This window comes from Drosophila willistoni, unplaced genomic scaffold (genome assembly GCF_018902025.1).
Source record: "Drosophila willistoni isolate 14030-0811.24 unplaced genomic scaffold, UCI_dwil_1.1 Seg169, whole genome shotgun sequence".
Taxonomy (NCBI): Eukaryota; Metazoa; Arthropoda; class Insecta; order Diptera; family Drosophilidae; genus Drosophila; species Drosophila willistoni.
The window spans coordinates 2,249,470-2,265,382 of record NW_025814128.1 but is presented as its reverse complement, the minus strand read 5'-3'; the positions used below and the strand labels follow the sequence as shown (position 1 = coordinate 2,265,382).

Below are 15,913 nucleotides of genomic sequence, written 5' to 3'. Positions count from 1 at the left end.
AGGAACTTTGCTTCGAATGCGGTACGAAGTAAGCAATGGTCTACATAGATCCACTCCGTATATCAGAAACCGGCGTTCGGCCAGGAGACGGTCAGCTGTGAGGTTACCCATGATTTGTCGCATTGATGATGCATAAATTAACTTTGCTGGTTCGTTTTGTAGGTTTTTATTTTATTCCCTGTGATGGTTTCTGTTGACCAATAAGCAATTAACTAACTCAACATACATTTTCTCGTTTTCACCACACGCTTGCTATTGCATCAGCCAAAAACGGTGTGACCATGCAACTTAAAGTTAAAAATAATAAAATACAAAGATCGTTTACATTCAAATAAATTCATGTTTAAGAACTCAGCAGCCGTTCCTCAACAAACCGCCCGGCCCTGAAACAATGTTTCTGAAACTGGCAGGGGAGCCACCTTGGTTATGGAACGGGTCATCTCTCCTGTAGCTGTCTTTAACTTAAGGGCTCGTACTAAACCGTCTGGGCCAGGAATCGTCTCGATACTGCGGGCCAGGATCCATGAAGCCGGAGGAGTACGAGAATCCTTTACTAGTACGAGATCATCAGGCTTCGGGTTTGCCGATTTCATTAACCAGTTTGGCCTTTGCTGCAACGACGTAAGGTACTCAAGATGCCACCTTTTCCAAAAACCTTGCAACATGGCCTGAGATTGCTGCCAGTAATCCAATCGGTTTGCCGGCACTTGGTCCAAATCTCCATCTGGCACTGTGGTGTATGGACGGCCGATCAGCATGTGAGCGGGCGAAAGATATCCAACGTCTGTATCGGAAGTGGCACAAAGAGGCCTGAGTTGATCACCGCTTCCACCTGTGTTAACAACGTAAATGAAGCTTCACAGAGCGCACAGCCGATTCCCATTTGCCTCCCCAGTGAGGCGCATGTGGCGGTATGAACTTCCAGTTGATGCCTTCGATCGATAACGCCTCTGCTATCTTGTTATTGTGCAGCTGGGATTGAACTAATTGTTCCATTTCGTTAAGACTTCTTTTTGCTCCCACGAAATTTCGTCCATTGTCGCTGAACATCGTCACACATTTGCCTCGCCGTGAAATGAAACTTCTAAGAGCAGCCAAAAATGTATCCGTGCTAAGGTCTGTTGCTAGCTCCAAGTGTAAAGCTGAGGTTGCCATGCATACGAAGAGACATACATATGTATCCCTTTTCCTTTCGAGCGTTCCTTCCTTTATGTGTCTTCATTATGATTGGGCCAGCATAATCACAGCCTGTATTTTCGAACAGAAATGCTTGCGGAACTTTCACTGCCGGTAGTGCGGCCATTAATTGGTTGCTGGTATGTGCTCGCTGTCTGAAGCACTTTATACAGTTGTGAGTAACTTTACGAATCAGATTTCTGGCTCCCATTATCCAGAAACGTTGACGAACGATGACAAAGAGGGCCGAAACTCCTTTGTGTAGATTATGTTGATGCTCGTGTTCCAAAATTAGGTGAGATATGCGATGCTTCCTCGGCAAGATGAGCAGATGCTTGGCTGAATATGATAACTCTGAATTATTAATGCGACCTCCTACACGTAGAAGCCCAATGTCATCTGGAATCGGCGTCAGGGTACACAGCTTAGAGCCTTTTCCTTCATTTCGTAGCGCTTTTCGTTCTTTATGCCATTCGTCTTGAGCTTGATGCAAACATAGGTCATAGGTTACGGCGAAAGTGTCAGACTTTTCTTCGGGGTTTTTCATGTGTCGGATGAATCGTAAAATGTATGCCACAATGCGCACAAGTCTCGGCCAGGAAGAAACACGACCAATGAGTTATTCGAGGGGAGATGACTCGTTCATGGTTTCCGCGAGAGTAACTAATACTGTAGCCTTCAACTCTTTTCGGTACTCGTCTTCTCTGACTCATCAAGGTTGCGCATGTGTCCCAAAGCGATGTATTCGCGCATGAACTTGGTATACTCTTCCTTTAAATTTTTATCTGTCTGAAGTCGACGTTCTACTGAATAAAATCCTGATGTTGCTCCCTGAAGAGAATCTGCAAACTTAACATCCGAGTTCTTAAATGGAAGCTCAACACCATACCTCCCATTTGAGTCACGAAAGTGTGTAGAGCGAAAATGATTCTCGACTTGTAAATCATCAGCAGTGGGCGGCAAACTGCCACTTAATTCTTTCAATTCCCAAAACCTTTGGAGCGATGTGTTTATTTCGATCGTTGATAACAGAGATGCTGTAATTGATCCTTGTTTAGCTGCAATTGAGGTGACCACCCACCCGAATATTGTGGGTATTGCAATTATGCTTCCATGCTTATCTAATACCTTCTCTCCTGTGAATGCGGACCACACGTAGTCGCTACCCAACAAAATGTCCACATGCTTAGCGCTGGTTTCCGGTAGATCAGCCAGTTCTAACCCATCGAAAACTTTCAAAACGGCCGGGTCGACTTCATCCTTTGGCAATAGAGTGGTTATCTTACCTAAGACATGAGCTGTAATATCTAGTGTATGCTTCGAGAACCTTGATTTCAAATGTACTGCGCTGACCCCTCTTGTAGTATCGGCCTTGATTGACGAAATTGCTGAGACAAGTACTCGAGATGGTGAGCGTAAGAGGCCCAGTGATCGCATGCAATGCTCCGATATGTATGATAGTTCTGATCCACTATCAAAGAGAACACGACAAGTGGTGTATGATCCCTTTGAACTTAATGCCAAATTGGCAATTTAATGGCAATACACTCCTTGGTTTTCCTCGCGGCTGTAGATTTACCGCAGAACGTGCTAAACAACTCTGTGATTCTATAGATTGGACTTCCTTTACTTGCTTAGTTTCGGCAATCATGGCTACTGTGGGATTAATGCTCTTTTCTTCGACTTGGCGATGTAACAGCGTGTGGTGTTTGTCCTGACAATGTTTGCATCTATACTTGGATTCACATCTTGAAATACCATGGTCAGGCCTTAGACAACTGAAACACAAACGTTTTTCCTTAGCAAATGAGTAGCGCCTCTGCACGGAGAGGGCCAAGAACTGGTCACAGTTGTATTCATTATGCTCCTTAGACTCACATTAGACTCTTGAGTCTGTGGAAATCAGTATCCGAGTATATTTCTTAACGTTTGATTGTGCGACTTGTTCGCAGCGGCTTAATTCGAACTCATCGCAACGTTCTCCGAGAAATCTAAGAAAATCCTTAATAGTTGGAGATGTCCCCTCACGGCTGTAGGACACCCATTTGCATTGAGACTCTGCATCAATTTTATCCAGCAGAAAATAGATCACCCAGCAGTCGCGATTAGTTTGGCCAAGTGCATATAGGCCACGTACAACTTCACTCGCCCCATCGGCAATCTTTCGTAGAACGGATACATCTGTCACCCTTGTTGATGGTAGACGTCCAAAATTATCCAAAAGCGAGTTAACGACATGACGAGGTCGATCATAACGTTCCATTAGGCCTGCCCAAGCCGTCTCGTACGCCGCTCCTGTTAACGGCAAATGATTTATTAAACTTGCAGCCTCATCACAGAGAAAAGACTTGAGATATTGAAACTTCTGAGCTTTATCCAGATTCACCCTGTTGTGAATGGTACTCTCGTATAAATCCTTAAAAGCTGGCCACTTCAGGTAGTCGCCACCAAAAGGCTTGATGTGTAACTTGGCAAAAGGTAGCTCCACTTACTGTCATGCTTTCATAAGACTCGCGTTGAAGTTCCATCTGCTTGTGTAGTATCTGTGACACTACTTCGTTGACTCCCTCACTGGAGTCCACGACCTTAGTTGCTTTTACTGGGTTAACCAATTTTCCCAGTTCCTTTAAATGCAGTTGTGCAGTTAAGTACTTCATCTCATAGTCTTCGTAGTCACCCATGGGGTCGACGTACCCTTGCGATTCTTGAAATTCAAACATATCATCAGTGGACCGATCAAACTCCTTCCACACGTTATCGAGTCTGGTCATCACAGTATCCACCACATCCGCTGTGCAGTTTTCAGGCGGATTCTCCGAAAGTGTCAGCAGCCGCGTGAGGCTGGACTTTAACTTGGTGCGTGTTGCCTTTAGTTTTTCCATCTTAACCTTCAGTAGAATTGCTTATCCCAACAGAATCCAAATCCGGCTCGAAGGACCAAATTTACGATGATGCATAAATTAACTTTGCTGGTTCGTTTTGTATTATAAAATAGGTTTTTATTTTATTCCCTGTGATGGTTTCTGTTGACCAATAAGCAATTAACTAACTCAACATACATTTTCTCGTTTTCACCACACGCTTGCTATTGCATCAGCCAAAAGCGGTGTGACCATGCAACTTAAAGTTAAAAATAATAAAATACAAAGATCGTTTACATTCAAATAAATTCAAGTTTAAGAACTCAGCAACCGTTCCTTAACACGCATTAATACAGGTTTGTAATAATAGCGATGTGTGCAACTTCTAACAACCTTTTGGACCAATTCGCATTAACAATCCATACTGTTAGGCGCAGAATCGCTATCAAAACCTTAGCTCCCGCGTGAAGGTTTCGCAAGTGAAGATCTTCAATATATTTATAAGTGAAATTATGAGTCTTAGGAAGCAATAACGGCATTTTAGCGTCCAATGGTATGTCAGCTATTGCAAGACGGCCTCCAACACGGATAAGTCGAATATTTTGAGAGCCTATATGTTTATTTAAGATGAATGGATTTAATTTTTGAAGCTCCGGCTTCAGACTTCGTCCTGCTTGTAAGTCCTTTAGTTCTTTCGCAAACACATCACTCTGAATGGAAGAGATTATAAGATTAAAAGCCAATTTAAATTCTTCTACTGAAATGCTTCTTGTAGCATTTATCGTATTATTGCGGTTAATAGGAACTCGGTTGAAAACTCGTAAAACGTATGCTAAGACTCTCACAATCATACGAAACGATGATAGTCTACTATTGATCTGCTCAGCTATGCTCTTTTCTTTATAACTAGTGCTACATTTCAATACAAGTGTGTTTCGCAATTCTAATTAATTTCCAGGCACGTGACACCAAATGATATCCTGCGATTGAGTTTGTATGGTTAATACGCGATTGGCAATAAAGCATTTTAGAGTTGATGGGTGCATTTTAATCCAATGAAGAACGACAGTTGAATCTATAATTTTAATTTCTGTTTCATTTTAGTCCATGTTTGGCAGAGTAAAACGGAAGCGCAAAGCTCTAAACGAGGTATGCTTTGCGATTGAGTGGGCGCAACTCTCGATCTCGAAATTATCAATGATGTAACATATTTTCCGTTGTCCAAGACCCTTGCGTATATGCAACATCCATACGCTCGATTTGAGGCATCCGAAAATCCATGGATTTCACACTTATTTTTTGGCGATGTGTTAACAAATCGATTTACGCGAACCATGTCAAGTTTAGATAAATCAGCTTCAAGTTGTTGACATCTAGTCAGTAAGATCTCTGGCAACGGGTCGTCCCAGTCCAAGCGCTCTATCCACAAGTCTTGGATCAAGATTTTGTAGCGTACTACGATTGGAGCTAATAATCCTAGCAGATCATAGAGCCTGGCCATGATCGATACTATTTTTCGCTTTGTTAGTATTGCAGTTAGTGGAAGATCAAATCGAAATAATATAAGATCCTCAGTTGGCAGCCACGACATGCCAAGAGCCTCGGTGACTTCACCATTGTCAATATTGGTTTATATTCATAATCTGTTGGTGCCCCACTAAAATTCCACTTTGTCAATTCTAAGCCTGCCTTGGAGAGCAATTTGGTAACTTCATTCGTCTTAGTATTGAGTTCTTCGATTGAGTCAGCTCCATAAAGTAGATCGTCGACGAACACATCCTCAGCTAATACAGCAGATCCAATTTTAAACAACTCCTTATACGTCTCTGATAAAAACTTTAAGGACCTCATTGGAAATGGAGCGCACGACATCCCATATGTAACAGTATTGAATTGAAATAATTGAATAGGTTCTTGCGGTGACTTTCTCCACAAGATTTGTTGGAAACTTCTATCCTCAGGTGCGACGAGAAATTGTCTGTACATTTTTGTTATGTCAGCTGTAATGGCATGGCGATACAAACGAAACGAGAGTAATTTTAGGATTAGATCTTGTTGAATAGTAGGACCAACCATGAGAATATCATTTAATGATATATTTGATGATGACTTAGACGAAGCGTCAAATACTACGCGAAGTTTAGTTGATGAGCTCTGCGGTCTAAGGACACAATGGTGAGGAATATCTAACGAAGCTACCTCCATGTGATTCAACTTATGATATTCATCTAAAAAATCGATGTACATTTCCTTTAATTGGTGTTGAGATGCAAGCCGTCTTTCGAGTTGAAGAAAACGTCTTCTTGCACAGGACAACGAGTCTCCAAGTTGTTCAGGAGATTCCTTGAAAGGCAACCGAACCTGTATGCGCCCTGAATCCAGGAATTGTGTGTGTTCTTCTGAGGTTAACGAAATATCTTTATTTTGAATTCCATGTATTTCATCTATTTAATATGTTAAGGTCCTGCTGTTGCGTTAAATTACAAGTGTAGTGTTGAGTTGATTGATGCTCCAGCAATCTAACCCCCGACGATCCATCCTAATGCAGTTTCCACTAGATGAGGAAGACCAATTCCTAAACTAATTTTACCCGTCTTAAGTAGATCAAAAAATTCCTTTACGCTAAGCAATAAATCTACCTTTCTGGGCTTATAAAAGAATGGGTCGGCTAACTCAATTTCTTTGGGAATGGCCCAATTTGACACATCTAGTCTCTTTTCAGGCTGAGGTAGAGATATAGATTTAGTCACGATAAACTCCATATTCCATTCATCTCGAGATATTCTTGAACGAATTTTGGTAGATACAAAATGTTTCATATGTGTACGTATTTCACCGATTCCAGCAATCTCATAATGATCGTAACGAAACGGAAGCGGAAGGGTCTTTCCTCTTGTCGGTTTCTCAGATACCCTTCCAAATACTGACAGTGTCGACTGAGAATTTGATAACAGTCGGCCCAGTCTGGCAATTTATCGTATTCTTGAACCCGATCGTATGCTTGTTTGGATTCAAGATCAATTTTTGACATAACAATGTGAATAACAACTGCTTTAATACATCAGCTTCAGACCCAAGAGACAACAATGATCCGCGGAGAGCTGAAACCGTATCCTAAATTGTACGTAGGTTAACAGCGTCTGCCTTTTTCATGCTAGCAATGTTAAATAATAAGAACTTTCTTGTCATATCGCTCGTTGAGGATAATTTTCGTCCGATACTTGAAATGGCGAGACTACGCTTAGTGCTTGGCCAGATAGACAACTTATTAGATCGTTAAATTTGTCCGCATTGGACAATGAGTTGTCTTCATGTACCATATTTGTAAATGAAGTAATAAATTTTTTGAATTCCCCATATTTGCCGTCGAATTTAGGTAATTTGAGGGATGGAAGCCGATTATGATGTCCCCCATGATAAGTCGATGAATTAAAGAAACTAAGTTCTTCTGGTTTTTCCCTTTTACTTGCGCCAATGCGCCGTAATATGATTGCCTTTGTTTCGATAAAAAGATTTTCTATCTCTGGCCGATTCGCGTCTGCTGGATCTAGCTTCTCAATATTGGTTAGAACTTGTAATGCTTGTTTAAAATACGACTCAATAGTTTGAGACTGACAATCTAATATAATAGGGTCATTTTCAAGATCGATTCTAGCTCTTAAACTTTGAATATTAGATTGCAGTTGATTCCGTTGTTGTCTAAGAGGTAGAAGCTGCGTTTCATTTGGTGGAGACATTTTGGGCTCTTAACGAAAGAAATGTAGCAAGTTAGAAATGAATTAAACGTGAGCTAAACGAGTTCTATTATAAAAACTCTATAAAAACGTTCAAATGCATTAAGCTTCACTCAGGAGCTTAATAAATGAGCTTTAATATGTAGATCGTTTCTCTATATGACAGTTTAAGTACTTACTCCGCTGTGCTTAATACTTAGCACGTGTTAAAGCTTACGAGTGTTTTACATGTGAGTGTAAAGCATGTGAAAGCTTTACGATCGCTAATGAGTGGCAATTGAGTCAAAATTTGAGTGGAAATTGATAATGTAAATTTACACAATGTCCCACGATGATATGTCTCGCAAAGGCCAATGATGAAGAAGTCCTATGACGACTATCCAAGATGATTATGTAATGATGAAGAAGTCCAGTGATGATGATGTAAGCTGAAAAGTCCAATGATGACTGTCCAAGATGATGTAACGATGAATGCAATATAATGAACGAATAAACGACTTAATATAGTTTTTGAGTTTTTATGTTGGGACTTGCGAAGTGCAATATCCTGTCACGGTCGCCAATGTTTGATCTGCCCAGTTGCAAATGGTACAAAACTCCAATGCTCAATAGCATGTGGAGTGGAAAAATAAGTCTTCTCCTCTCCTCGAAGAGTCGAATTCCAGTAAGAAGTCATTTTTATATTTCGTTTTTATGAGTTAGAAGCTCTTCATGAGCCATGTAACAGAAGCTTTTAGAACATGTTAATGTAAATACAGTGGTAGAAATTCCGATAATCTTAAACAAATAATATAAGAAATTTTAATATAAACAAATCTAAGTTAACGATGACGTCTCCTCCAACACTTATCATATGTGTGCTTTTTTAAAACTTTATTAAGAATAAATAAGTCCGTTAAAACGCAATAAATATTAACTTGTTTCCAAGAGCTCCAAAAGTTATAATTAAGACCACAAACTTTAAAATAATTACCGCACGCAATATTATCAAGTTTCAATCAAGCGCCGCCGTGTGCAGACGTATTTTTTAATGCACTCCGCGAAAATTTGGACAGACGGAGCCCGCGAAAGAGACCCCGTCACTCCATCATCTACAGAATCCGCAACCTAGCGCACCGGAAGTTGGCCAGCAAACTCCAAGTGGTTTAGAGGCCCTATTGATCTTACTTAATCAAAACATGACCGCTTTAATGACGTTCATGCAAAACTGTATGCAGGAACTGATGCAGAATCAAAACCTGCTTATCCAGAAGCTTATCGAGAATAAATAATGGCTTCCCTACGGCTATGTCTTTGGAATGTTAACGGCATCTCCGAGGCACAAAACTGAATTGCAACTATTCCTAGACTCAAGTGAAATCGACGTTTTGCTGATATCGGAAACACATTTAACATCAAAAAAAATATTTTCAAATACCAAAATATACCTTCTGCGCAATAAACCATCCAGACGGAAAAAATAATGGCGGGACTGGTATCCTAATCAAAAACTGTATAAAACTGTACTGCAAACCACGCTTCTCAATCTCTGAAAAGGAATTTACCGATTTCTTTAACACACTCGGAGATCGCTTCATTGCAGCAGGGGACTATAACGCTAAACATACGCACTGGGGATCTCGCCTGGTAAATCCTAAAGGCAAGCAGTTGTACAACACAATAGTCAACCCACTCAATAAGATGACTTGCGTCTCACCGAGTAGGCCTACCTATTGGCCCACAGATCCACAAAAAATTCCTGACTTGATTGATTTCGCTGTAACCAATAGAATTCCGCGTAATCGGATCACTGCGGATACACTGCTAGATTTAACGTCCGATCACTCTCCAGTGCTATTCACACTATTAACAAGACCTCAAGTACTTGATCGCCGTATAAACTTACAAACAACAAAACAAATTGGCTTAAATTTAAAATGTAGATGAGTGCCCACATTGACTGTTCGCCGAAACTGGATGCTGCAGAGGACATTGACATGTGCGTCTCTGCACTTGAATCGATGATGGGAGCTGTAGCAAGAGTATCTACTCCACATGCCTCTACTTACACTAAACCTGCTGACAGGCCTACGAACCGGCGGAACGAACAATTAGTAACGGAAAAACGACGTCTAAGAATAAAATGACAGATTACTCGCTCATCAGCAGCAAGACTTTGACTAAGGCATGCCAATCGCAACCTCTCCAAGGAGTTAAGACAAGAGGAAAGCTGGGGTTAAAGGAAATACATAGAAAAGCTCAGTCCAACCAGCACTAAACATCCTCTGTGGAAAGCCCACCCAAAGACATTTTCACCGATAAGGGGTCCAACCGATGGATGGGCCCGCAGTGACGAAGAGAGGGCATCCGTATTTGCTACACATCTTAAAATGGTTTTCCAGCCAAATCCAACATCAAACTCATTTGTACTTCCCCCTTCGAGCACATTAACGGATAGTGAGTACTCAGAACTCCAATCGGACGAGATCACTGCAGTTATTAAAAACCTCATAAAGCCGATAAAAACCCTTGGCCATGACCTAATCACACCGAAAATGATCCTAGAGCTCTCTATCATTTCCCTACAATACCTCTGCAAACTGTTCAACGCTATAATAAAAATTGGTTACTTCCCAGAAAAGGTCCACTATCATCATGATTCCTAAAGTGGGAAATACGAACAGCATTCGAACTAAAAGAATACTGTGCGGCTGTCTTTCTCGACGTTGCCCAGGCTTCGATGGAGTTTTGTGGAGGGTCTGATGTTCAAAATACGGCAGTACACCAAAAAAGTCACAGCTTAAACTGAAAGCGAGTAGCTTACATTGGATCATCATTGCTCGGTCCACTCTACGTCTGTAGTATAAAGTCCTCCTATACAACTCCGTACTGAAACCCATCTGGACTTACGGAGCCGTACTATGGAAAAATACAAGTACCAGCAATGTCGAAATTATACAAAGGGCGCATTCGAAGATTTTAAGATCAATCACGTTCGCTCCGTTGTGCATACGGAACGACAACATTCAAAGTGTTCTAAATATACCGAGCGTAAAATCTGAAACAGGTGATCAACAACTAAAGCATTCTTCGAAACTGGATGCACACCCAAATGTTCTTGCCAATTCCCTTACGCGAACTAATAATAGAACTCGTCTTAAAAGAAATGACAGACCCAATAATAAGTGATTAGTGCCGCCTGCAATATCCCCAGGATTTATCTTAAGTACTAGACTAAGATAAATATCTCAAACTTGTTGCTAGGCTCTATTTTAAGAATAGATTCAAGAAATATATTAAACGTAAAAAAAAAAAAATATTTTCAAGTGCAGTGTTGACTACACTTTTGTTACGTCAACTAAAAATTGTAACTGTCAAAAATTGTTTTAGTTAAAAATAATATATTTAGCGGAAAAATGCCTGAAGCTGGTGTATTTTTTGTTTAAAAAAAAAAGCAAGACAGAGATGAAAACGTAAAGCGTCGATGCCTCAAATCCCATTAGCAACTCCGTTGAAACGTAGGTAAATATCGTAACAGTTTTGCATGGACAATTTTAAAAAACTTTTCAAATTGCAGATTCCGGTTTAATTACCGCGTGGACAAGCCAATATTTATTTATATGTTGAAAAATTGAAAGAGCATGTACCGAGTAGCTCTACTGCAGCTTGCAGTCACCCTACGATTTTTAGGTGTTGGATCCTTTCAAGGTAGTCGGAAAAGATTGCGGCCTTGCAGTTGCTAGGCCAACGGTCACCAAAATATTGTGGGCAATCATTCCATTGCTGGAAAGAATTGTTTGTCGGCATAGCGACATATCTCCGACGACATATCTCCGCCCAGAACATTTTTCTGGCGGAGATATATCTCATTTTTAACGGCGGAGATATGTCGTTGTAAAACGACATATCATCGCCGGTGATCTGCGCGGAGATATGTCGTTTGAAAACGTCATATCTCCGCCGTTAGAAAAACGACATATCTCCGCGCGAAATTATTATTGGGGTTTATTATTATATCATCGCCGGTGATCTGCGGAACGACATATCTCCGCGCGAAATTATGTCGTTTCAGAACGACATATCTCCGCGCGAAATTATGTCGTTTCAGAAAAAATCTAACAATTTTGTTTTTAGCAAAAATCTAACAATTTTAATTGTGTTCCTAATAAGATCTACAAAATTGCAATACAGACCGTCAGGAATTAGTATTTCCGAAACTGTGGCAAAGGTTTCTCTGCAGGATTTGCTAAACCACACAGCTGAACGAATATTGACCTTGAAAAATGATGTTTTAGAGAAAATGGAAAATGTAACGGACTGCACCCTTATTATTAGCTATGGGTTTGATGGATCGACGGGACAAAGTTCATATAAACAAAAATTTGATTCAGATGAACCTGATTTCTTAGATCAATCGCTGTTCGTATCCACTGTCATGTCAATACGTCTAATTGATTCTTTAAATCGCGTAATATGGTTAAATAGAAGCCCACAGTCAGTAAGGTTTTGCAGGCCTTAAAAAATTGAATACGCGAAAGAGAGTTTCGCAAAAATCTTATGCGAAAAAGAAAATTTAGATATGCAAGTAGCGAAATTGGAAAAGTTCAAATGGCAACCTAAAAATAAAAAAATTTCTGTTGATTTTAAAACATATATATTATTAATTGATGGAAAGGTATTAAACGTCATAACTGGTACAAAATCCAATCAATGTTGCCCAATCTGTGCCGTAAATCCCAAAAGACTTATCGAAATCACAGATTTTAATTCTGAAACTTTTCGACCTCAGCCTGGCTTATTAAAATACGGCGTAAGTCCATTACATGCATGGATTCAATTTATGGAATTCGTCTTGAATATATCGTACCGTATGGAGATAAAGACCTGGCACATCAAAGTCGATGATAAAAATAAAATGATGATAAGAAAGAAGGAAATTCAGCAAGCAGTATGGAAGGTAATGGGTTTGCATATTAGCATACCGAAACAGAACGGAAGTGGTAACAGCAATGATAGTAATACGGCGAGACGAATCTTTGCAAATACAAAACTGTTTGCATCCATAACATTGTTTGATGAGGTCATTTTGAATATTTTTTACTATATATTAATAGCAATATCGTGTGAATTCTCAATCAGCCCAAAAAAAGAAGCTCGTAACAAACATTATAAAATGGACCGACGTTCTCATGCCAGAAAAAATTCTAGATTAAGTAATATGGCTGACGTTTTTAATAGAGCCATGAACTCATTTGATCCATTAATATCAAGTTACTATATAAATAGGAGACTGCAAAATTTGAAAAAGAAACCACTTCCATAGAAGTTATAAACCTTTTAGAGAATCCAACATCAGAGCTGAGTTCATACAAATTTTTAAATGATGAAGACACCGAATCAGACAACGAATGCAATGACAAACATGAGAATTCTTTTGTTTTGGATGAAGAAGATTATTAACTTTTGGTTTTTTATACCATACACCCATAGGGTGAAATGGTATATTAAAGTCGCCAAAATGTATGTAACAGGCAGAAGGAAGCATCTCCGACCCCACAAAGTATATATATTCTTGATCAGGATCAACAACCGAGTCGATCTAGCCATGTCCGTCTGTCCGTCCGTCTGTCCGTCCGTCCGTCTGTCCGTATGAACACCTAGATCTCGGAGACTATAAGAGATAGAGCCACCAAATTTTTTATGTAGACTCGTGTAGTATGTAGAGTGATCAAGTTTATTTCAAATTTTTGCCACGCCCCTTTCCGCCCCGCAATTTAAAAAAAGCGTTTATCTCAAAAACTATCCTAGCTAGAGACACCATATTTGGTATGTATATTCGCTTAGTAAATGCACACATGTTGTATGTATAAAAATGCCACGCCCTTTTCCGCCCCCGTAATTTGAAAAACTTGATTATCTCCCGTATTTTTTTACCTTATGCAATCAAATTTAACACACTTAAATTTAATACTAATATCTAGCAAAATACCAAATTTGATCAAAATCGGATAAAAAACAGTCGAGTTATGCGTATAAACGTTTTTCCATAAGGCCGGAGTTGGCCGTTGGCTGGTGGGGCGCTAGGGTGCTCGTATGATTGAGTGAGCGAGATACTAAGATATGCTTGTAAGAAGCATGTGAAAATGCTTGAAATATTTGCTCTACTGGTGTATGGTATACCAAAGTCGGCGAGACGACTTACTTACTTCATTGTTTAAGTTTGGAATATTGTTAAAACTTGGTAAAATATTATTTTTTCTATTTTTATGCTTAGCTTTATAATAAAAATTGAAATTTTTTTACAAGTGCCGGGGTTATAAAGGGGCGGAAAATAAAGGCGTGGTCAAATTGACTAAAAAAAAAACCGAAATCAAACTAAAATATTAGTAACACTTAAAAAAAAAAAATTAAGCTCCTAGCTCTATGTGTGGACTTTATGCCGCCAAAATCAACTAATCGCCCATAGTGTAATGTAGTGTTCGTAATGCAATCGCTTCTGTCTTGTTTCAAAGTGCATAGCCCAACAATTCTTATTAAATCAATAAAGTTTTACAATATTCTACACCATACACTAATAAAAATCAAAAATTCAATATTTTTCACATCAATTTTTTTTGTCGTCCATTTTAGCTATAAATCTTTTTCTCTTCGAGCTGCTGCTTCATAGACTCCAATCAAAAATGCAATATTTTTCACATCAATTTTTTTTGTCGTCCATTTTAGCTACAAATCTTTTTCTCTTCGAGCTGCTGCTTCATAGACTCCAATAAAATTTGCTACATTTCCTGGCTGCCCTTGTTGAGCTCCCGGAGCTCATCCACCATATGCCTAAAAATGGCATTCTGCTCCATTACTTCACCGTCGTCTGGCGTTCTATTGTGGCCGTCGCTGCTGAAGCGAGCCCTTTTTGATGGCTTTGGTGGTGATGCCCTCTACCAGCGGCTCTATCTTGCAAGAGCTGCCATCGGTAGCTCTCGTCTCTCCCTTATTTTTGGCCAACTTTCCTCTGATGGCAGCCTTCCAGTCTTTCCAAACCTTAAAAGTTGTAATAATCTGTTGTAGTACCAGAAAGAGAATGTAATTTGTTGGACACTTACTGGGCGCCACTCTTCGACGCTTTTTGTTGGTGGACCCATGCCATTAAGGCCGCCGCAAATCTCGTCCCAATCCTTCGCCACAAGGACTTTATCACCTTTGACATAGCCCTTGGCTTTGTCGGGATGGGCCGTCATAAAATTCACGATAAAAGCCTCTTGATCTGGAGTACGATGTCTTCCCCTAAAAAAAAAAAAATTAGGCAGTAATAAAAAAATTTAAAAATTTAATTTAATTTTGATTACATTACTTACATTTTCACAGCACTTTTTGAATTGAAACAATTGCAGTAGGGATGCCAACTTGACAACCATATTGTCAACTAAAAATCGTAAATTTTTAAAAACTCACCGCGCGTTTTTTTTTTTTGTATTGAAACAGGGATGCCAACTTAGTACGTTTTTTATAGCCAAAAACTACGATTTTTCCATTTCTAGCAGGTTGGCAGGTTCGGATATATGTATGTAGTTGTTTTGGGCAAAAGTGTTTACATTTTTTCAATGGGGTTTTCGTAAAATAATAAAGTAAATATGAAAACGAACATTTTTAGCAATCGCTTAAATGCAGATCTATTCAAAAATTATCCAATAGCAATGACTGCAACAACTGCAATATTATTTAACTTTTGGAGGAAAAGCTGGGAGATTTTAGAACTGACAAACGACATTTCTGTAAGACCTACATTTGCTTTTGGGTTTGTTTTAAGTTGTTATCGATTTCTGTGACACGCCTCACTGTCCAAAATAACAAAGTTATTCATAAAAGTCACTGTTTATGACCGATCCCTCTTATAGAAGCTATTTGATATAGTTATCGAATTTTAGAAAATAACGAAGACTTTGAGAAAAATCACCGTTCGTGATTTGTCAAGATATGCCAAATCTCTTCAGCTTGTGAGTAAGGAAGGGTAAAACAAACACGCTGCGTCATACACACATCCCCATGCCCCATCATAGCATAAGCTATCTCGCCCACTCGTGTGTTTACACGTGCACATACTACTAATCATAACATATAAATGTACATATATCATAAACATACAACTAATCATACCTATATTTTGCAAGT

At 39.5% G+C, this 15,913-nt stretch overlaps 2 protein-coding genes across 2 annotated transcripts; both read right to left on the bottom strand.

The window, feature by feature from the left end:
* Positions 1–365: 365 nt before the first annotated feature.
* On the bottom strand, positions 366–1,050 carry LOC124460991. The gene is made up of 2 exons (XM_047012582.1): positions 846–1,050; positions 366–784 (listed from the first exon to the last, which is right to left on the bottom strand). The coding sequence occupies exons 1-2, from the start codon at positions 1,048–1,050 to the stop codon at positions 366–368; spliced, it is 624 nt and encodes a 207-aa protein (XP_046868538.1).
* Positions 1,051–14,249: 13,199 nt separating this feature from the next.
* Positions 14,250–15,291, bottom strand: LOC111519630. Its single transcript, XM_023181287.2, has 3 exons — positions 15,100–15,291; positions 14,848–15,028; positions 14,250–14,785 (listed from the first exon to the last, which is right to left on the bottom strand). Coding segments are annotated over exons 1-3 (345 nt in total). The 5' UTR covers positions 15,102–15,291; the 3' UTR covers positions 14,250–14,623.
* Between the last annotated feature and the right edge of the window lie 622 nt (positions 15,292–15,913).

What these genes read in the sequence shown, in the direction of transcription:
- LOC124460991 (XM_047012582.1), bottom strand. Translation starts at nt 1,050, where the DNA reads ATGTTCAGCGACAATGGACGAAATTTCGTGGGAGCAAAAAGAAGTCTT. An exon ending in CTCTGTGAAGCTTCATTTAC is followed by an intron (nt 785 to 845) that starts GTTGTTAACACA and finishes CTTCCGATACAG; the next exon opens with ACGTTGGATATCTTTCGCCC.
- LOC111519630 (XM_023181287.2), bottom strand. An exon ending in GCGTCGAAGAGTGGCGCCCA is followed by an intron (nt 14,786 to 14,847) that starts GTAAGTGTCCAA and finishes ACAACTTTTAAG; the next exon opens with GTTTGGAAAGACTGGAAGGC.